The sequence below is a fragment of the Diorhabda carinulata genome, chromosome 7, assembly GCF_026250575.1.
Source record: "Diorhabda carinulata isolate Delta chromosome 7, icDioCari1.1, whole genome shotgun sequence".
Lineage (NCBI taxonomy): Eukaryota > Metazoa > Arthropoda > Insecta > Coleoptera > Chrysomelidae > Diorhabda > Diorhabda carinulata.
The window spans coordinates 6383855-6408527 of NC_079466.1; the positions used below are offsets into that span (position 1 = coordinate 6383855).

At 31.3% G+C, this 24673-nt stretch overlaps 1 protein-coding gene across 2 annotated transcripts in view; it reads right to left on the reverse strand.

The window, feature by feature from the left end:
• Window positions 1-9638: 9638 nt before the first annotated feature.
• Window positions 9639-24673, reverse strand: part of LOC130896680 (protein quaking-B-like) — a 724732-nt gene continuing 709697 nt past the window's right edge. For both annotated transcript variants that reach the window (XM_057804936.1, XM_057804935.1), the window contains 2 exons: window positions 23044-23335; window positions 9639-17671 (listed from right to left, as the gene is read on the reverse strand). In XM_057804936.1, the coding sequence (XP_057660919.1) occupies window positions 17602-17671; window positions 23044-23335 (362 nt within the window). In that variant the 3' untranslated portion in view covers window positions 9639-17601. The remainder of the gene's footprint in view (window positions 17672-23043; window positions 23336-24673) is intronic.

Sequence of the window (24673 nt, forward strand, 5' to 3'; positions counted from 1 at the left end):
TCGACAGATTGGCGACCATTGATGTGAATTGATGACAATTGTGAGAATTCACTATCCAATTAACTGATTGAGACAAATCGGTGAAAAAAAACGACAGAAACGAAATTCACGATTCTATTTACGAAAAAAACTCGAGTTTAATATATACAATGCACACGTCATGTTGATACTTCTTGGAATAACTGATCACCTGTTCAATAATCCGTTGCAGATGGCGCTAGAATCTTTGGCTCCCAACATCCTCCCTTCTAATTTCCAGGGAAAATGAGAGAAAAGTCAAGAATTGGTTTCCGGCTAAAAGCAATTGGCACCTTCTTAGGCTCTATCTAGAAGAACATCTACTAACGAAGATCGTGAAATAAAGAGAAGATAAAAAAGCAACCAAAAAAATTTAAGATATCAACAAATCACATTCACTCGCTTAGAACTTTTTCTTTTTCACCAAAAGAAGTAAAAACAGAGATAAATGTGTATAACATCCATAAGCACCAAGATTCGATATCTTCACCGGCCATAATCAAACAACTGCCAAAAAAGTAATAGTACTTACTACTTTCCATGATATACTTAATAATAATATTAAAACATCAATATGGCTTCAAGCATGAACATTCCACCACCCAGCACTCATTGACAGATTGCGTGAATTATAGGGCTATCATTTTTTTGGATGTGGTATGCAAAGTTCTAGCTAAAATCCTAAGAAATAGATTGAGCAAATACTTATCTGAACGGGAGGCTTCAAATAAGGGGAGTCAACTAGTGATTAAATTTACATCCTGAGGCGATCCTAAACGATAGCTAAGACCAATGATTAAAGGATTAAACCTGAAGCTCCTCTTTGTGGATTTCAAGCAAGCGTAGTAGAAAACATTTGTTCAAGGCACTAGCAACACTCTGTATACCTAAGAAAATACTACAATTTGTAATGATGACACTGAATATTATCGATAATGAAGTGGTTATCGAAGGAGACCCACTATCAACCAAATATATGATGATGGGAAGGAATTTGAGTAACTCCAACCGATTAAAAGTGACGTCACAGCAAAACAGGTAAAGTAAAGTGAAGATTTGAGAGAAACCATGAGTTCGAATACCTGGGAGTGACCGTGACAAACGAAGGAGATGAAACTAGGGAAATCGACAAAAAAATGGTGAAAGGAAATAAAACGCTTGGAGCTCTAGGAGGACTATTAAGATCAAAAGAGGAGGAGAAGAACGAACACAGAGATGAAAGCACTGTATGGTAAATCTGAGATGAGATATGTAGTCAGAGTAAAAAGACTCCGTTGTATAGGGCATATACCCATAATAGACGAAGATAGTTGGGTGAAAACATACTTAGTAAGGGGAGACGGAGCGAATAGGAAGAGATTCCATCCACGGCAAAAATGGATAGCGGCATGTAGAGGAGATCGAGAAAGAATAGGAATAAAGAACTGGTATGAAGCAACCATGAACAAAAATAAATGCAGGAAAGCAGTAGAGACTGCCACAGTATCATAAATGGAATAAGAAGTCTTGAGGAGGAAAAAGTATGTACTACAGCCTGGGCATAAAGCAAGCACTCGATCGTGTCTGGAACTAAAAGTTACTTTATAAACTGATCACTATTTAATCTTAAAGTGATCTCTGCTTCCAAGGAAATTTCAACTATTCTATAAAATCAGGCATGCGACAGGGAAGTGTCTTAAGACCAAACTTATAATTTTCACGGCAGATATCCCAAACATGGACAATATATCATTCGATATGTTTTCAGACGACAACTGCTCTCCCGCAATAAACAGAATTCCTCAGGTAGTCACAAATAAATTACAGAATCATGATGTATAATAATTACCTCCCCCAAAAAAGAGTACTTAGGTCTAATACTGGATTCAAAATAAACGTGAAAATCCCATATACAGTAAAGGAAAACCCAAATTAATATAAAGATAAAATAAATGCTGTGCATCCAAACTCAAATTAGAAAACAAATACCTGATCAAACCAATACCGACCTATAGTATCCGTCTGTGAGGCTGTTCAAAGGCTTTAAAGACAAAAACAATATAACGAATTCAGAAATTTACTTGACTGTCTCTGAATAAAACACTTTATTGTTTTCAATTTTATTGGTGAATCACATTATATATATATTAAGTTACATACATACATTTATCAATACAGACTTATCCATTGAAATATTAAAGTAACATTTATATTAATAAAGCTACATGATCAAGAACCATGTGCATATTTCCACTCAGAAAAATTGGCCATTTTGAATACAATTTGTTAGATGAATATAATAATTTTATTATCATAGTTTATTTCCAGCAAAAAGAAATGAGTAGACAATTAATGAATTTTCATTTGTCATTTCAATTGTCTGTCATATGTTCTCAATGAATAATTTATATAATACAATGGAACAAAAATTATATTCTACAGTTGTTACCATATCAATGCTATATTCCTAACCATTTCATTTCTGATTATTTAAGTAGTGATAATAATGTACGGGGATCTTTATCTACTTCATGAATATCCTGCATTAGTGTGAGGTGTAGGTGTAGTACGAAGTATACAAGATTGAAATTTATATTGGATTTAATTAACAAATAAGTGTTAAAATTACAATCCTATAAGAAAACTGAATCTGTTGTGTAGAAAACCATCCAGCCCTTTATCCCAGTCATTCTAGAGCATGCTCACTTTCAACATTTCTCTCATAAGCTCTTTCTCCCTTACAATTTATCCTAGAAACGTTTCCTTTTCCCTTTTTAATCTAGGCAGCAACCAACATACACGTACTTGGAACAATAATAAGGATGCTATGATGAGGAATAGAGTTTTAGCGCAGTACTGATTTGAATGTAAAATAGATGAATATACAGCAGAAAATAAGCCTTCAAAAGTTAACCCAATCAACAAAGAAAATCTTATGAGCACGGTATGAGGAATAACGTCATTGCTTACATGGTCCTTCGCCGAGCCGAATTGCTGAGAAGAAAAACTTGACATTAACCATAAGTAGTACAATTAACAAAATTTTTGCATATTAACTTTACCGTCCAAAAATTTTTTGATTTTGTGACCGCTATTTGATATGTACAAATATGCTGGAAAATAGTTTTGAAAAAAATTTTCACTCACTTGAATCCAAATATACTAATTCATCTTATTGAGTAACCTTACCTACAAATAAATATTCAATCACAGATCAACATTTATCCAGGACCGCAGTCAACAATGTCTTTCCTAGTGACCCCTCTAAGTGCATCTCATATCTCCCCTTATCCGTCAGCTTCTTAAGCTGACCCAGAATTTCGGAAATTCCTCAAAGAAAGATGTGCAATTTGGCGCAGATATATACTATTCTTTGATGAAGAAATTCATTTATAGATTAGGAGAAAAAGTTTCTACTTTTTTAGACACCTACATTGGCTGGATGATTTCAGGTACTTGTTCCTGTATTAATCAGGATGCTGATGAAGTAGCCATAACTCAATGGTTCCAAGATACTTCAAATGAAACATCCTTACAATCAGCGTTGAGCTGCTTCTTAAAAAACTACGGGAACCAAGAAAGTTCAGATTACGAATCAAATGTCTGATGATAATATTCAAGATAAAGCTATATTCACCTGATCTCTGCAAAATCCTACCTAACGAAAGATCTAAAGTACATCTTCTTCTCACCCATAATGAAGCACAAAAAGAATTAGAAGATTCTTATCTTACATATTCCCGATTTTACAAAAACCTAGAGTTGAGAGAAGAATATAAATGTATTATATTTGAACTATTTGAATATATAAATATTCATTAGATTGTCCCTTCAATCTTTTCAACTCCACACTTATATCACAAATACCTTCAACTCAAATGACAAACTTTTATTTGAGGCTCCACGTGAGTAAATTCTCAACCCCAATAGTGATTCCACGCCTTTGTGGAAAGCGAAACACGATTACCGTTACTCAACATATCTAGATATACCCTAATAAATAAACAAATATTAAGTCTCTATGATACCAGTTCTTCAGCTTACGGAGCAATTCATACTGATGGCTGCATGTCTTCGTAACTTCTCGTCCAATTCTCCCGTGTCCATGATTATTACCAAACTAGAGCTATGTACCGTGGTTCTTACAAAATACAAAATCTACAATCGTGATCGTGATCAACGGTTGCACATTTCATCATCTACCTTTAGGATGATAATCGGTCTTTCCTGGATTAAAAGTATTTCTACTTAATGGACAGTTTTGTCTGTAATTGTCATACAAATCTAACAATAGTGCGACTTAGCCATGGCACATTTTAAAAATTTTATAGAAACTTCATATCTTCCTCAAATTACCTCAAAATTATTTTTTTAAAAAACTTGCATACAGTTTTGCATTTTCGTTTTCACAACAGGTACAACAAAAACCAGTTTCTTAATCTAATTCTTCATCTATAGAGGAACGCCTTTCATTATTGAAATTATTCACCGAAGAAAACCACCTTTCCAGAGTCACTCTTTTGTTTCTGTTAAACACAATTTTATTACCCGCTAATTGTCATTTCACGAAATTACTTTCTCGATGGGAATACCTGGGACTAGGGCACGGTAGACCTCCGAATTTATTGGCAAATATTCGACTACAATACTGGCGAGAATACTGGCAAGATTGCTGGTCTACTAGAAATTAAACGTATCATAACCAAATCCATAATGAGTCACAGATTCAAGGTTATTGCAACTCAACAAATCATGTCAGATTCATAATTACCTAGCATAACAGCTGTCTTACTTATCAACAGAATCCTTTTCGAATCTGAACACGTTTCTTTTCCATGTAAGAAATTTCTTCCGTAATCTACAACAATAACACTAAAAACTTTTTCGACCTCACATAGATATCCCATTTTTGACAAAAAACTTCAAATCGGAGCAGCCTTTGGGAAGACTTAGGTGAAACAAAAGCCTATTCAATGAAATTATTATCCAATACTCACCGTACTTTGTAACATTGCAGTACAAGTTTTGCTTAAATAGAAACCATTCTTAACTCACGATTCCTGTACCAACCTTCATCGGATCGTAATAACCCTAACGTCAGGTTAATTTCTGATCCGATCACCTTTAACGTTTGTGAGTTTATTACCTCAATCAGTTGTCGTAAGATGTTACTATTGGAACCATTGCCCTCGTCTAACAAACATTACTACTGTTAAAAACGGCAAAATTCGTTTAGTTTAAATTGAAATCGCTTCAGTTCCCCTGACACTTAACTAGTTCAATTTAAGACTCACCCAATTATTCACTATTTCATTTCTTTATTTACTCTATTACCTCATAGTCCACCCTACTCATATGTATCTCACTTCTACGTAAGGAACGGGAATGATAGTAGATATATTAGAGTTGGCAGCACGTTCTCCAAAAAACATATCCTTTTTAACCTCATAGTAGTCACTCTATTGATTCTATTAATCCGGAAACGCATACTCATTCAAATCATACTAAATCTTAGATAAACTTCTGTAAAATAAATGAGTGAGCACAAAAACTAAGCCTTCAATCATTAACTCAAAAAAAATCATGAGCACGGTGTAAGCTACAGCACCCTGCTCTTTAAATCACTGCTACAATATTTTGAATACTGACATTTAATCTCAATCATACTTATACAGTGTGTCTACTTAAGTTGGAACCATATGGAAAACGTTTTTATTAGTGGTTATTTCTGATAAAAAGTTTTGCATGGTCAAAAAGCTAAAATGCAACCTTCAGATATCAATTTTTTAAAACAGTTTACGAAATTTTTCAAAAAATTTTAATTTTGTGCAAGAGTAAAGTATCTTCATTTTTCTGAAAAATGTTATAAAGTAAAGTGGTTTTGAATGAAAAGTTATATTCAAATATGCCATTTGATGATGTAGATCATTTGGAGAGGATTATTTTCATTGAAGAATGTCAAAAAATTATTCCAAATATGATACAGAAAGTAATACCAGATTTTGACAAAAGAACAATTAAATGCTTACAAAGAGAAGGTGGATATGTCGAAGCTGTAGGACATTGAATTAAAATTTTACTAGGTTTGTTTTTGTTTAATAAATATTCTTTGTATGGATTTTCCAATTTCTACAATAAATAATTATTATGAATTCATAAATAGAAAGGTTTATCATATGTTTAACAGGTGAGAGAGATAAATTTTGGCTGTAATTACATATTTAAATATAACTTTTAATTCAAAACAACTTAACTTTATAACATTTTTCTGAAAAATTAAGATACTTCCTCTTGCACAAAATTATTTTTTTTTTGAAAAACCTTGTATACTGCTTTAAAAAATTGATATCTGATGGATGGCAAAACTTTTTATCAGGAATAACTTTTTTTCATAAAACCACTAATAAAAACGTTTTCCATATAGTTCCAACTTAAGTAGACACTGTATAAGCCGATATAAAAACAAAAAAAATCTTGTACAGACAATCCAATTGTATCCTAGCAAAATATTTTCTCTTGCCGTCACGAGTGTCACATTTTTCAATTAAAATTTTTTGTGCCATATTTATCAGAATCTTCATATTTGAAATTGGTCTCCGAAGATATTTCAGAGGAGATTATGAATTTACTTGTGGATGTTCCATATCCAATATCTAAAGTCAGAGTATTTCATAGAAGATAAGAACGGTACACACAGGCGTAATACAAAAAATCAAGAACCATTTCAGTTTACAAAATTTTCACTATTAGTTCTGTATAAACTATTTGACGCCCCATTTTTTCAGAAAGCTAAAGTACTTTCGAATATAATGTCTGTTTTTTTTCTGCAAAATGTATATGACAGTGACAAATTATTAGCCACTGATGATTGACATCAATAAAATGGCGTGTCACTATTATGATGTGTTTTTATTCTCATACCATGGAAAACATGGAAAGCAAGTCTGTTGGAAGATTTAAAAAATTTATGAAAATTTTGATCTGGTTCTATTGTATATTCAACGTAACCTTCCAATTTTCAATACATAAAATTGTTGAAAATGGTTTTAGTTTTCAGGGGTAGATAATTTTCTCACAGATTTATTGATGTTACAACTTGTATAAAAATCGTAACGTTAACTTTCTCAAACAAGATAACTCCTATATTAGTGTCACTGGCATCTGTATGAATACTGTAAAGTTTGGTATAATCAAGACTCGAAAGAATTGGGTCTTTTCTACTTCAGATGTCCACATTGCAGTATAAGAATAAATGAGAATCATTCAAATGAACTATAACATTTCAATTTCGGTAACAACTAATGCCAATGAAATATTCAAGATTCAATTTTTCTAAATATCTATCTGAAACAGATATTTGGATCGGGTTAAATACTACCTAGAATGTGTTGAAATTTATGTCAATTACAATTTATTTAATAGATTATACGTTTAAAATCGCAGGGATATGCGATTTGTAGGATCATCTTCCACACAAATTCCAGGCTTGATTATGCTTTGGAAATATTTTTGTTGCTAGTTATTGTATTATAGTCATTGAAAGTTGTTGTGAAAAATTTTAAGCGTTTTTGCTTACACATATGATACTTTAAATCCAAATTATATTCAAAAGTGCCATGTACATTTTAAATTTAACATTAACATGAATTTTATTAAACACCCAATATTTTTAAATATTTCATTTTAGATTTAAAATTGTATTTATTATTAACCGTTTAAAATACAGTGACCATACAAACTTCAAAAAAAAAACATTGAAATTTATTTCAAGCCGCAAGATACAACGTTTAGCTTCTAATGATCATGAAATGTTCTAATTAGGAAAATTGGCCCTACTTATTTATATACAGAGCGGTATTTACCACTTTATATCTATACATTTCATAATTTTTATCATTTCAATTCAACACACCCTGCATGCATACCTACTTATCTAATTCTAAATATATCCATCTAAAATATCTCAATTCAATCTAAGTTAATTAAGTGTTTCAACAAATATTCTCTATTTCTATAACATTCTATCTTAAGTAACCTGCCGGCTGATCTTTTATTAGATTGTTTCTAATAAGCCGGAACCACATCAGAACACGGAACTTAGTTGAACGGAGATAGTTAAATAGGTAAAGTAAGGGAAAGGTTTCCACGGTCAGAATTATGAGCAAAAGAACTAGGTTCAAGAGAAGGGTAGGGTGTTCAGCAACTACTTATTTATACTAGTGTGAGCATTGCGCCCAAACATCTTCCACTAGATTGGCAATCAGGTTTGTAGTTGGAAATTTAAATTTAAAGGCTCCAATGTATAACCCTTGGTTAACCGAGAATGGTGTTGTGTTTTTTGTTTGTTAGCAATATGAAAATGCTGATTCACATAAATATGTTGTTCAAGACATTTGGATATTTCTCGGTGCAAACCAATGTTCAAAAATGTAGACCTGATGATTACATTGCTTTTATGAATATGTCGCCGCGCCGAGTAATAATTTCTGTTTGAAGTATCATGTGGTCTTTTTGAAATTTATCAGCAATAAATGGAATTATCAAACAGATAACTGATGAATTCCAGCATTTGCTAATTTTTTTTAAATCTCCAAAGCGAATTTTGAATTCTGATACCACTGCTTTTATGATCTTTGCTAACTATGATAGACTGTTTGAAATGCTGCGATAGACCTTATCATTTCTGATACTGTTTTCTTCTTGTCTTGTAGTTCCAGATTTGGTTAGCTTAGTTTTTAAGAAAAATCGGTAAAAATGCTCAATCACAATGCAAGCCTAAATCACGCCAATGCTGATAATCATCACTATTCCCTTGAAGAAATTGTTTTATTTTCTCGAATATATCTTGAAATATTTACAGAAACTTGATGCGATCAACGATCTTACATCAGTGTGCAATGTCAAATCTGGTTCCTCCTCCTCTGGTTCCGTTTATAGAATTTACAATCTTGAAATAAATATCTATTATATGTTTTGTGTTCATACTAGCCAGTAGCTACTCGTTGATAAATTATGCAGTGGTAGCTAATGAAGTCTGGAAAATCCTAGTCTTTTGGCAATGAGCAATAGAACCATTCTGAATACCTGTCATTGCTGAAGCCTCTTCATAGATATGAGTTAATAAAAAGGTCTGATATATGTACTGATTTATATAGGTCCCGAGTTTTTCTTATCAAGGAAATCATACTTAATAATTCTTCGTTCGTTGATAAATCTTCAAATACCATCCGAATAAGAAATCTTCAAATACCATCCGAATAAAAATAAATAATAGTTTAGTATCAGTGATGTTGACTCGTGAAGTTGTAGCGGACGACATCTTGTTATATGTTTTCACTTATCGTTTATAAACGGTACATCACAGTATTTCGAGATAGCTGTAAACTATATATACATTATTTGCCTTGCCACGATAAACCGGACTAAGAGTCCATTCCCAATGAAAAAAAAAATCATATTCTACTCCATGTAAAGTATTTTTAATATTAGTAGTCAGACTTCCTTAAATGATGAACAAGAAAATTTAGAGATACATAATGGCAATACAAATTTTTGTATTGTAAACCTGATAACCATAAATTAATTATAAATATCAATAGAATTTTTATTAGATGAAAAACTTTTACCAACTAAAACTGGGTTTTGAAGGAAATCGGTTTCTGACTGAGTTTTAAAGTTTTAAAGGCAAAAAGTTGCCTTAGTTTTCTGAGTTTGGGCAGTTAAGTTTGGATATTCTGTTCTTCAGTATATAAATATTAGTATAATATCTTTATTTGTAGAATTTGGAAATAGATATTTCAAGTGGGTGCTTCAGTACATTTACCATTCAATATGGAGGACCGTTGATCGGAGTTAGCCCGAGGTCCGTACTCATTCAAATTATTTACAGCTATGTATTCAGTTGATGAATATATCAAAGATGAATATAATGTGCTATATTTGATTGATTGAAAGATATTTTGAATTCATCGTCATGAATCAGGTTTCATATACCAATGTTCATCCATTCTTAAGATACCTTTTTTTGTGGAAATGAAAGGCTGACTCAGAACTCAAATCCTCAAAATCTATCCAAGTGAACTTTGCAATAATAGGAGTTGAGATTTCTTTTAGTTTTTTTTTTCAATTCTTAGTCCCTTGTTGTTAGCAACGCATTCTCCTTTTTATATTCTTATTCCTTGTTTTTTGTCTGTAACATAATTTTCTCTCTAATATCCTTTTACACTGTTTTTACATAACCTCAAAATGTATATTGAAAATCTAAATAATTGAGTTTTTGATGTTTAATCTCTTACAAAAATTTTTTTTCACGAAATTTGGGAAAACTCACTTATTCATAGCACACTGTGGTTTTTTTGTTATAAATTTTTTATTTTTTATTCTTTGACCTTGTTTTGATTTCGAAAATGCACCCTAATTTTAAATTGAAAACTGTGTCATCAAAATATCTGCTTTTTCAAAATAGCCGATAAGCTATTTGGTCGTTGAAGTATTTCTGACGGTGTGAAAAATATACACATTACTACTTAAAAACTGGAAAAAACAGAAAAAGATTCCATGAAGAACAAGAAAAATCATGTCTCTAAAACATGAAGATTGTAAAAATATGCAAAAATAATTGTTCTCAATATTGAATATAGTATTTAAATGGGATTTTATATAGAAAACAATATTGCTACAATCTTCGTATTACATTCACGTCATAGATAATATCATAATATGTAAATGTAAATCATACCAATGAATTTGTTCTCACATTTAGTTTCATAGCTGTACCAAAAAATTTTGTACAATATTTCTAAAATTAATCTGTTTTTTGAAAATTTGCAATTTTTTTCACTCAAGGAATCTGTTCCGAGAATATATCAAAATTGTTCACAATGTTAAAAAAAATTCGTATTCGCGTCATCGATATTATTGAAAAAGCAGATATATTGATAAAAGAAAATTATGGTGCTTCTTCTACATTAAGTCAAAATGAGGTGAAAATACAAAGCTTTGAAACCAAAAATATTACAGTATGATTTAGACATAAAAATGTATTTGTGTGTATTCATATCAAATTTCTTTGAAAAATTTTGTTTTGTAAAAGTTAAAACTGGAAAATCAAGTATTTCGTATTTGAAGGTTTTACACTGATTTTGATGTAATTTGATTGAAGTAAGAATACAAAAGCTTCAGATCTTTCTATTTCCTGCAACTTTGCCATCCAACCATCTTCTATAGGACTTCTAGTTTGGCCCGAAACCAAGAAAAACCTTCTTTTATCCGTAAAAACTCACCCCCTTCCACTTTCCGACTTAAGATCGCCTATTTATATTATATTTTCCACTATTTCCAATGAGTTTCTGGCTACTATTATTCTTTTTTACGATTAAGTATTTTCTAAAGCTTAACAACCCTAGTTAAAATGCGACAGGTTACTTAATCTGAAATATTTCCGAATTTTTCTGAAGTATAATGGATATCTATATATAAATTTTCAGGTTCTAAAATTTATGTGGATTAACATAATTTAAATACTTTTCGTTGTGATATAAAATTCAAAATAAATTAACTTTGAATAAGTTTAATATACAATATAAATTTTTAAGTTTTTGAACTTTTCATATATTTTAAATATCTTAAGTTGTTTTTGGTCCGTGCATTAATTGATGTAGTGACAATTCTTAATTATATTTTACAGGGTGCTATTGCATATTATTATACCTATACCTTTGTTTATAGAACTGTGAGAACTATATTAGTAGTGTCTATATCTTTGATGGATGTTGATAAATTTCTCCTCCCTTAGTATCACAAGACTATCTATCCAGCAACATAACATATCAACTGCAAGTGAAACTAAAAGAACATATATTTGGAATTATTATTCATTAGTTGAAGGACATTACTTCTCAAAATTGTTAACAAACTATGGGACTTCAATCTTGATATCATACGATGGTTATTACTCAAGTTTCAAGATATGGCAACACTGATGTGAATATGTTAAATCTTTGCCATTGCCATTATAAAACATTTTTAATGGTGAACGTACTCAAAGGTGTTGTAATACGTGTGCTATTTGAGTTGTTTACAGATACTTGAAACATTCATCTTGGTCAAAAAATGGAACTAAATCGTATGCGATGATTTTCTATTACTTTCGACATGGATTAACTCGCTTCGACTTTTGGTGATGAAGCACCATCTCGAGCCACATAGTTTCGCTGGCTTTCCGAATTCAATCGTGGTCGCACTTCTCTATAGGATGAATTTTATGAAAGTCGTCCAAAATCGGCTGTTGTGCCGGAAAATATCGATATCGCAAGATCATTATGTGACATAGCGTGAGATTAATGATACTTGGAGATTACTTAAACTCGCATATATTCAATGTTGCTTGAACACTCGGTTGTAAACAGGATTTGCTCTCTTTGCATACCGCATAACTTAAAAAAAGCTCGTATCGATTAGTGCAAAAAAATACTGAAAAAATACAATCGCGGTGCTCAAAAATCGTGACAGATGACGAGTCACAATCATTTTTCAAGAAGAGCCAAATCCAACAAAAGTTGTTCGTGCTCGAAGCACTTCGAAGCAAATGGTCGTCTTTTTTCGAAATAACTGGGCATGTCGCTACCCTTCCATTAAAGTAACGTAGAACGGTCAATTCTGGATAATTCCCCAGCAGTTGTTTGCCAGCAGTGCTAGAAAAAATCCGGGAAAACAATTTCAGAAGACGAATCATTCTCCACCACGACAATGCGTGCTCTCACACATCATTTCAAACAACAACGCTTTTGAACAGTCAAATAATCGTATTTATAGTTCATCGGCCGTACAGTCCCTGTTTGGTTCTCAATGATTTCTTCTTATTCCCACAGATCAAAAATAAAATGCTAGGTCAACGTTTTTATTTACACGAAGAAGCGGATGATGCGTTCAAGTCACAAAAAATACTTTGACAATTGATTTAAACGCATGCAAAAGTGTATTTTGAAAAATAATTTAGCCATATCCAATCATAAATATTTGTTTTTATTTGTCTATCTCAAAACTTGAATAGCAACACTCGTATACGTAGAAATTATTCAAATGCGTTTGAAACTTTTGAAATTAATGTGCATTCTCATGCCTCCCGAATTGTCAATTTTGAAGCAGTTTACGGAAAGAAGAAGAAAATATCTTTATTCATTAATAATAATTGGAAAATTGATGCAAAATATTAAGCGAAATTCTTCTCTCATTTTTTGTTTCAAAGTTCTAAGATCAAAGATAGACTGAAATTTTTCTAATTTGCTTCAATGCTCTCGGGAAAAAATATTATTTTCACATTGAACAGTTTAATATTTTGAAATACATTTAATAATCTATTGGTGAATAAATTTTTTGACAATTTCAGACTTCTAAATTTGAATTTCTAGAAACATTGGTGATATTCGTAGCGAATACACTGTTTACACAACACTACACTACTCTAAAGAGTTTACCCTCAGTCTCCAAAGAAGATAACGTGTTAGACAGTGTAATTGTTGGTATAGTGGTAGTGTGAACAGTGAGTTCAGTGTAATTTTAAAGTAACTATTTGAATAAAGTTACAATACAACGCATTAATTGTAATTCCAAAGTTTGTTAAGAAGCTGTGAATTGGATTTTCAGGTTTAGAAACTGTTATCCTCATTTGATATTAGAGACGTTATGTTAACGCCACTGGTCAGAGTTAATGAAGTTTAAAACGTCTAATTTCTCAATTTCTAATAGATCATTTCTATTCTGTTTAAATATGTTTTAGCTCTAAACTTTTTTTACAGCTGCCATACTTAGTTATACTAGTTACGATAGACATTGAATCGGCTGCGATATATAAAAATTTTCAATATTATGCTTTGCTGAATTGAATTTGGAATATCACGTAGAATTATTATTAGAATTGAAATAATCAATCACAGTATAGATACATACATTATTAAATAGAAGAGTAGTTGATTCATTTGACAGTGACAATTATCAGATTGTTACAGCAATCTTATTGGACCATTAATAGTTGAAGTCAAACAAGATAAGAGTGTGAGTATGTCGGACTGTACAGATCATCGGACTCTATAGATCAGCATTGTGTGCTATAAAAGAGACTTATCTCAATAGAATGTAATGTCCTCTTTCAAGTGCCATAAAAACTGTAATATTAAATTTGAGTATGGCATTTATTTGGATTAAAGGTGATCTGATTATCAGCTTCTAATCTAAACAAACTCAGACCAACACTATTTATGGTGTTACCGAGTTTTAATAACTAAAGAAAATGGGTTAAAAATACAAGCAAATCGCAACACGTGAGGTAAAATATCGGTCAAGATGAGAGTACAGAACGACACAAGCAGAGTCGCCAACTCTAAATAACTACAGGATCGGATTCTTCAACAAAGGGACATATTGGAATATACAGTAACGAAAAAGCCGATCTATTCGCGAAAGATTCAGTACTAAAAAGAGTTTTTTCTAGCGTATAAATTGGAAAAGAAGTGATTAATTCAATAAAAGATAAAATGCAGGAAAAACTGAGATAAACATATTTTCAATTTTAATGTACCTTACTCTCACTTTTAAACTATATTTTTAATCAAGTCTGCAATTTTATCCTCCAAGTATATTTAAAATGAAGACTAGTCATGAAAGTCCATCTGCCAAGCTGGGTATCATACAATCAACAGCCTGTACCTTGGACAATAATTCTTTATTCTTTATTTTTATCTTAATCACATTTATATGAATGTAGTAATGACATTCACTGGACAAACAATCTATTACAGTCGTTTGTGAAAAAAAATACTCGCTCCCTTTAAACCTCAATCACCTTTTATGCATGGGTAACCGTCATACTTTAAATCTATTGGTAAATTACATCAATGATATTAAAATTGAAAAATTTTGATGGATTTGCCTCTAAGCCATTTTTTTTCACACTCACCAGTTATAGCAATGGGAGAAGTTTGTAGGTAGAGGTTGTGATAATTGATTATTTTGGTATGAAGTTATTAGCCATATTGCGTCAGGGGCAAATAAATATATTTATATCTTTACGAAAAAACTGGTTTTAACATTCATCATTGAAGAAAAATGCTTTCGTTATGTTCAGTGGTAGTATGTTATAGGAGAGCGGAAAAGCATCAAGTGTGTTTTTTTCTTATTTTTGCTATAATAAAAGATCCTGGTGAAAAATGTATTTCAAAGGTACTTTCTGACTGATCCCTAGTAATTTCCTCAAATTAACACTGCTTAATGTTACTTTGGGATGTATTTTTTTGATATATTATATTCTGACCAGACTTCTTGGAAGCTATATTGAAGGATAAACCACAATAAAAGCAAAAGATTTCATAATTGCTCACCGAACTACACGTTTTTATTTGTAAACTCACCATAGTGTGGTCCCTGTAATAAGTTGTGACCTTAACTGATCAATAAAAAATAATTCGAATGTGGTAAGTAATAAGAGAAGCAAATAATACACTAACGAACATTAGAAAAAAAATTTGGGGAGACAAATATACTACATAGAAGTAGGATAAAATGATTCATTGATTGGAAATTTCAATATCAAGATTGAGTGAAGAAATAATAATAAGAAAAAATCAAGGCTCAAATAGTTGCAAATAAAGAAGCAAATGAAAAAATAGAAATTGGAATAGAACTCGAAGTATTGGATAATGTGATTGGACCGGAATGTTATCTTCTGGTGAACATAGTTTAGTTAGATTAGTTGTAGATAATTGTATTGAAGTATTAGAAATTGAATCTCCAACCCCATTCAACACATTAAGCGCCATGATGTTGCCTTTTGAAAATGGACCTTGTGTGGACCGTTGAACCATGGTTATCATGTGTATCATGGTCCAGAAGAATTACCAATTTTTTTTGGGCTGCAAAATTTATTTTCACATAAATATGTAGTTCCTGGGACAAAATAAAATGTATGTTTATTTTTTTATTTTGTGAATATAAATAAAGCCGAAAACTAAGTGTATTTTAAGCTGAAACAGTCCAGACACATTGGTGGTTCTCCTACATACCCAACACAAAACGTAAATTTTTTTGTTTGATTCTGATCTGCCTTCCTCCCATTTCTATTGCAGTTGTAAGTAGTACTTCAAAAGCTAGTACCGCTTTAATCATTTACGTAAAAGTTTGCCGTAGGCACCTGTATTATCAGGAATATTATCAACTACTTTACCTTTATTATAATCTAAAGTCATTTTTAGATCTAGCTTTGTTCTTCTTCTATATCTACTACATGTTGCTCTGTTAAATATATCGTGGACTTGAGTCACGACGGGACCAACGCTCCAGTGATGGCATTTGAATCGTACCCGGACCACTGCTGTTCATTAACCCGTCATAAAATATATTCGTATATTTTCGGTAATTCTTAGAATTTTGAAAAATCTTTGAAATTGCACTTATACGTCATTAATGAACTCAGCCTGTTAACGATATTTTATAAATTGGGCATGGCGGTTAAGGTTTTAAAAAATATTAATATGAATATCTAAAATTTTAAAATTACAATTAAATTTGAAATAGAAGAATATTCAAATATTTATTTGCAAAAACTTTCTTGAATGTTGAACTTAATTTTGCATTAGCTTCGTACTTTCACCATGGAGAGGTTGATTGTTGTAGTCATTAATAATGTGTGATATCAATTATACAATGACTTACGAGAGCTTCTATGAATTTCTAGAAGAACTAGGATTATAAAGGACGAATTTATCTCAGTTCATTAAAGCTTACAACTAAATTTGAAGCTATTGTAATATAACTACATAAGTGAATATATTAAAAGGTTGAACATGATTTTCAAAGTGCATTATGGTTAAATTCATGAGAATGCCATATTATTTCCTAATATTTTGCGTATATAGCCATTTTTTAACGATTGAGGATGATCCATTATTTGAGATATTTCAAACGCCAGCAATTGTATGCAACTTCAATATTTCTATATGTTTGAGAATAATATCAAATAAATAGAGTAAACGGGATCCACTTAATGAATAATAATGTTAATATTATTGTACATTGAGAATAAAATTATAGTAATCACTTATTTTTATGCCTATCACAAATTACTAATTGTATTGATAATCCGGAAATTATTACATTTATTTATTGCCGCTTTTGCGCTGTTTATATCTGGATAGCTGTTGATTATTTTTTTTACACATAGATAAACAAACTATCTCCATATCAGTAATAAATTCAACATCAGTAAATACCTCTACTTTTTTTCTGTCCTAAAACGAATAGTGTATAAATTTAAAAATCATTTGTAGCATATTCTGGTTCAGGTGATACTTCTTAATGATTAAATCGAAAATATTGTAATTTCAGGAGTTTATATAATACTCTACCAATCCTCTTCATTAATGTTTTATCCGATATTTATTACTAAAACTTGTTCATTAAATAAGAGAAAACATGAATTGGACATATTATTTCTAATTTTACTTGTAGTTAACACGAAAATAAACCCAGTTCATAATCATGATCCACTTGAGCCACTGCATTACAATGCTACAGAATGTTCTAAGGATTAGCAGTACAAAGAGAAAGTTGATCTTAAATTAGGTTCAGATTAACTGCGCTCATGTAATCCTCCCTTAGAAGTGGAACAAGGGTTGGTGCACGTCTGTAAAGAAGAAAAATATATTTTAGATACCGAGAATGAAAATAAATATTGAGAAGAATAGGGTAGAAGTTAGAATTAGAATATAATTATTTTTTCAGATATATGATTATTGTTATAAAAATTCGTTACAAATCTCTGACTTGGAAGTGATGCGTTTTGTATAATATGGGTAGAATTGTGTTGGTAGCTCTAGACGTCGTCTTGTTAATACAACTATCGTGTAGCACTACACATTATCTCCATTATAGTGGCAATTTTCTGCTAATTACTGTACATGTAAGTCAAACAAGTTATGGTAGATTTAGAAATATATTCGGTTTTTCATAGTATCATTCCAGGTATTTCTGCGCAAGTATCTCAATATTCTGTATCAATAAGTTCCAAACATCACATTTATAGTCAGTTATTTTTAATTCTGATACAACTCTATAGATAAAAGCCAAAGGTACGAATGTATCTAACGATTCAGTCATTATTTACGGAATTGGAATTTAAAATTAAATATATGACCATATGTAGGGTTTTCAAAATCTTTAATCCGCACCATCCGTAATCGGACACTTCTGTATTCGAATAATATCTGTTTCCATGCATAATGCAAAGAGTTGAGAAAGATGTTTTTTAAGAAAAGAATTATATTATTCATAAAACACAGAGAAATCCTCAGAAGTAGTATGCAGCTCAGCATTCAATCGATGAAATTAAAAAAATTCATTGTATGAATATGTAAGTAGTCGACTGTATTTCAGAATTTTACTTCGAAATGAACTATAAAGTAAAATATGAGAATTTGTGAATAAAACACAGGTTTTTCGATAAAAAATCATTTTATTTTCCAAAAGTGGTACTTTATACACTTCAACCAAGTTCTCTTCGATTTATATATTTTCCAAAATGTAAGATTTGCACAAGTCACCGTACCATTATAGAAATTTTCTGTGAGATATATCTTCAGAGTTGAGGTTTCCAGGTTTAAAGTCAGAAATAGTCACTAGGCGCTAAATCCAGGGATTCTTTTATATAAAAAAGCTGTTTGGGGCTAAATTTAGGGAATATATATAAAGAAATCATTCGTATCCTAATTCAGAAAATTATACTTGAGAGTGTATGTAATAGATCTTTGGTGACTAGACGTTTCCCAGTGTCACATCAGGGAAAATAGATACACCAGATTCTTTGGCTCGCATTATTTATGACCCAATTAATTATATATACATACCTACATCTTTCCCAAAGGACTTCTACACTTCTGAAGGTAGTGGGTTATAGCACGAATATCCCAGAAGACGATTGCTAAGATTACGAAAAGGCGCAAATCTCATCAATAATGCGGTTGAAAATTTCTCAATTAATTAATTCTCTTACGATGAATGAATAGTTATATATTAAAAAGAGTACATTTTGGTGTTTCATTGCTACATTGTTACAATTAATGTTGATAAACTAGTTGAAAAAGCCTCCGTTCCAATTATTTGATTCTCTTCTGAAAATCTAAATCTTCAATCCTTCTATTCACATATCTATCTGCTTCGTGGTTACCAAAACACTATTACTTATTCTTCTAAGTATATTTTAATAAAATTTTTAACAAATTTTCATTTTATTCTTCTACTTCTTGTAATGTCACTGTGTGCATCTCAAGTTTTTGTTATCTCTATGTACCTCGAAAGCTAATATTTTCGCATGTCGTTTAGAGATTTTGTTTCCTAGTTAGGAATCAGTTATAAAAATGCTAGTGACTTAAAGAGAAAACATTACAATGAACCGAGATGTTACTCGTAGCAGGAGGGAAGTTGCTGTAGTCTTCAATACCAGAAGGTAATCCTTCTTAATGATGAAACATTTTCTACAAGAATATGTTTACTATAAAGCTACCTCTGCTCCTAATGAATCATTATTATATCATTATATCATGTCAAATTGTAGATACTGTTTCATAGAAAATCTTTATTTATATATAAATGGTGGGATGCGATTCATAATATTTATCTTAATGTGTGACAGGATATCTATGTATTTGTAATATTTGTTTATAGTTGTGATAAATCTCCTACACCACAACATACTTCAGATAATGTAATTTAAAACATTTAAGTTAAAAAGTTACCTCTAACCGAATTCCAAAAACCCATTATTTTTATAGTAGTTGCATATTACTTCGTTTTCTCCTGTGTATGAATCACTAAATAATAAGTAGATTTATTATTTGGTATGTGGTAGACAGACCAACTAAATACATTGTCTAGTTTTGTAGATGGCATGTGTGTATTATTTATCTTTGTATAACACTCGGGATATATATATGTTACTAGACTGACGGTTACATTTTAAAGCGGTCAATATTTTAAAGTGGAAATAGAAAAATTTTTATACCAAAAAACAAGCCGAAAATAGGAAACTGAAAATGTTGATGGAACTGAATATGGATAGGTTCGTAATTATTTAAAAAATGCGAGAAAATTGTTTTGGTCCAAAAACCAATTATTCTGTCTTTTGTAAATACAGTACAAATTTCCACGGTGTGCGTGAAGATTCCTTAAGCGGTGCCTAGACTACACTGTCTGACGCACGTCTCGATAACTAAGTTATGATCTTCAGAGATTGTAAAGTTCAGTCCCCGAAGACGATAATTGAATACTCTCTTATGACAAGGATAGATGATTCACTTATTATAAAAATAAGGCTGCTAGAAATTTTTAGGTACCAGCTACGAAGAAGGAGATCAGCACATGATATGAGGAAAGGTACTTTTGGACCCTTCTCTTTATTAGTTGAAGCTGCTGAAGAAAAGTTGAGCACACAGCAGATTGATCTCTGGTGTGTTGTGGTGCATTGAAGTTCCATCTAAGATCACGAAATGGGGTAAATCTTATTCGTAATTGAGTTAAATTGGGTTTCAATAAGAAACTCAGTAGAGTTTATTAATCGATCCTTAGAAATAAAGACGTTCAGGTTTATTTTGAGCTGCTAAAGAATACGTTGACCAGAAACTTAGACCTATATTTAATATGAAACTATGACGGGCTATATTATAATTGTTAAAAAAGGATCTCAAAACATGAGTATGAGGTCTGTTGGAAAAGGAGAAACGATCACTGTGTTATAGTTTGTTGTAACGCATTGGCTTAAAAACAATTTGTTCCGGAAAACCAACAGGGATATACATTACAGTAAGATACTGGAATACTGTGTTGAGCACAAAATCACAGTTTTTTGTCATATGACACAATTTTTGCAACATCTATCTCTCATCTGCTAGTGATTTTTACATAAAAACTAATACAGGACAAAAGTAAGTAATGCAACTTCAGCTTTTAAGACTACAGGATACTTTTTTAGCTGAAAATAGTGAATTGGCAGATAACTGCTAAATATCAAAACTTTATTAGTCAACTATTGAGGATCAAAACTGGGTATTTCAGTAGCTATTCATCACGTTGTCTTCTTCTTGTCTGTTTAAACATTCTAGCATCGAGAATAGGTCTTACTGAAATCAGATGTCTTTGTTCGGAGCATTTCTCCATTCCACTGATAGTTTCGTCAAATGATATTGGTCTTTTTTTTATCTATTCATCTCATCATTCAACAAAAACATAGATTTATTAAGAAACAAAGTCCTCTTTTAGAATGTTGATTTATATTGGATCATATCTTCGTCGTACGTCGAAGATTAAGTTTTAATCACACAATTTTTGTGCCTTGAGACCAGCGACTGACTTATTTCAACATCATCACATCACACACATCACAATAAGTAATAGTACATTCAACTGTTTTATCTTTAGTACCAACAGTTTCTCAATGAGTTTTAAGTTCACTTAATTGTCCGCCTTTTATTCTCCTTACCTCAGTTTGTGTTTCTATTATAGTTCCATTATTTGTTTGTAAGTTTGTTTACCAAAAGACTCTGCTAATTATCGATATTACGAATCAATTGTGCTCCTTCCTGCTGGCATTCGAGATGATAATATTGAGAGCAAATAGTACAGGGAGACTTTACAAAACAGTTATACAATCACATAATACTAAATGAATTATTTTTATTTTAAATAGTTAGGTAAATTTCTACGATTTATTGTGATACGTGATAAAATATAATTTTGTTGTGACAGAAAAAAAGTTTTGACATTTTATCTCTGTTCAAAGGTAAAAAAATGTGCGTTGTATGAATGACAGGTTCCTTGAACTAATGACATGACAATTCCCGTTGATGTACTTGCTCGCAAATTCGGTGTTATTTCAGACCTACCGTATGTTCTGAACATTTCATTAGCTATATATGTGTTACCGATTCATCAACCCTTCAGTGACCGTTGATGACTTCCAACCGCCATGTTTCTTTAGTGCCATCTATTCTCCCTCAGAAACAACTTAAAGTGTATCAGAGATCAAACACTGTTTCGGGAGCCTCATAGAACTGGTTTTTACTCACAACCTGACTGATACATTTTCCATTGTAATAAACATAAAACAGGCGGCGATTCTTTGCTACTGCTGGACGAAGGGCTATGTACATTCGGTAAAATTTAGCATACATTTTTCAGTTTATATAATTCTTTGTATCCTCAAGTTTCACAATTAATAACGTTCCCGAATCTTCAACTTCATCTAATGTTATGTTGATCGTAACATACTTTCAATCATTGAAGAATTCGACCACATTGTTGATTGCATTTGTTATGCTAATTTCTGAAAATAAGCCAATAATACCGTTTCCGAGGAAAACCTGCATGTTTTTTAATCTTCCATTTCATGAATATTGAATACGCGGTTTCGTAAATTGTCCGCGATTTAGAGAGCAAGAATTTATGTGACGCTACTTTGGGTACTTCTACTAATTCCGTTGGTGTCAAAGAAAACTCAGAATCTTACATTTTTTACTTTATAGTATTGAAAATAACTTCTAAACAAACAATAACTTCACAATTTTGTAATCAAATCAAAAAATTAAAAACGCAGGTCTATTTGTTGCTATAAGTATCAATTCAAATTTCACATTGATGATTTTATGACTCAAATAGTGTAAATATAATTTTTCAATATGAAATTTTTTTTGTATAATGAATAACTATTTTGATATTTCGATAGTGACAAATTGATTTCAATGAATCGAATTTTATCTATTTTTAGGAAGATGAGGAAATAATTTTTTATAATTCATATCGGTGCAATTAAATCTTACATTTTTATAAACTGTTTATCAAATTACCGAATAAAATGGAGAATAATAAAAAGTATCATCGAATAAAATAGAGAATAATAAAAAGTTTCTTTAAAAATGAAAATAATAGTTTAATAATCAATCACGTGCTTCTCAATAATTAGAGTTTTTGTCGGTTCAATCAATTTTACATTTGAAAAACTATACTTACTCGTCAAATACAGAAACTCCTCTTGCAAATGCAGTAGTACCAGTAACTCCAGGCAACTGTTTTGCTTGTGCTGCTCGTGCTCTAGCTAAGAGGCTCATTACTGTTCTTTTAGTAGGAGTCATTGATGTTCGTGGTCCTCCTGCCAAAAGTGGCCTTTTGCGGGTGCCCAAAGCAGCGGCAGCAGCTACTGGACATACGGAAGCACCACCTGCTTCAGCAGATGTTGGTGACTGTTGTGCTGTACCATTTATGGGAGCTAATATGTCGGTTGAGATAGCTGTAGGGGCAATTCCTGAAAAATGATGTAATATTATATAGCATGAATTATGTAGCATTGTTGATAAATTATTTTGATTATAGGTATCTTCTGATTGAATATAAATTTTTGGGAAAAGTGCAATTCCAAGATGGTCAATTGCTCAATGGAGGTGAGGGGTGTGAATGGCACTATTGGACTATGTAAGAGAATAATAGAAACTGAGTCATGCAATAAAACCATCACAATTATTACCAGAAGTATGGCATGGAATTATAAAACCGCAATGTTACTGTAAAGCCTAGTAGAAGACAGTAGACTAAACAAACTAACCTTAAGTAGGCTTACACTGTGTGAGTTATGACGATGACACCTGAGTCATTTGCAAAATCTAGCCTAATAGGTAACGTGAAGTTTTGTTTAAACAGTGGGAGTTTTTCTGGACTTAACAAAATATTTTATATTTTCGTAGCAAAAATACCCTGCCTATGACTTTCAGTACTACATGATCCAAGAGCAAAATATTCCGACTCCATGGGAACAATCTGAGCACCTTTCAATCGTTCATTACATGTCTGACAGTCGAGCTGCTATACGAGCTATCAATTCACAAATAATAAGTCGTAGTTGATCTTAGAAAATCTAAAGGTAATAAATGAACTAGACAGGGGCTTTTGTATATTATGTCTACGGTTTAATAAAAAAAGCAGAAATCTAAGAACTATTCACCTACCTACCTATCAACAAACGGTTTTAGACCAAATGTTCCTCATTCTTAATATTGTAATCGCAAAATAATATAATTGTTATACGGTCGGTCTGTCTGAGTTTCCAAAAGTAATAAAATTATTGATATAAGTTTAAAAATACATAGTATATTATTTTATATTCTATTTCAGTTTGTCTGATATTCATTCTTGTATGAATAACAAGAAATAAAATTATTTGGTTTCGTAGCACCATTTATCGAATTATTTACTTCCTATTCTAGTACCATATTTCTATTTCTCGTTTTTTGCATTTAAAAACTGATGTTTTTTGGAATAAAGTTTTGAGTGAGTGAAACATGATTAATAATTTAGCATTATAAATTGAAAACAAACTATGAATATAATAATAAAATAAACAGAAAAGTACTATCATAAACTCAACAAAAAATCTGTTTTACTTGTATGGAGATTAGGAACGCTGAATGTGGACCTTGAAATCAAGAACTCAAACAATATAAGAAAATCATTATGTATTTTGATTTGCGCTTGCATTTGACTTAGGAAAGTCTCATGCTATTTATTCTATGAGCAAATAAAAATAAATACGATACTGCTATTTACCATACAGTTATAATCTAAAGGAACGTATTAATTAATTATGAAT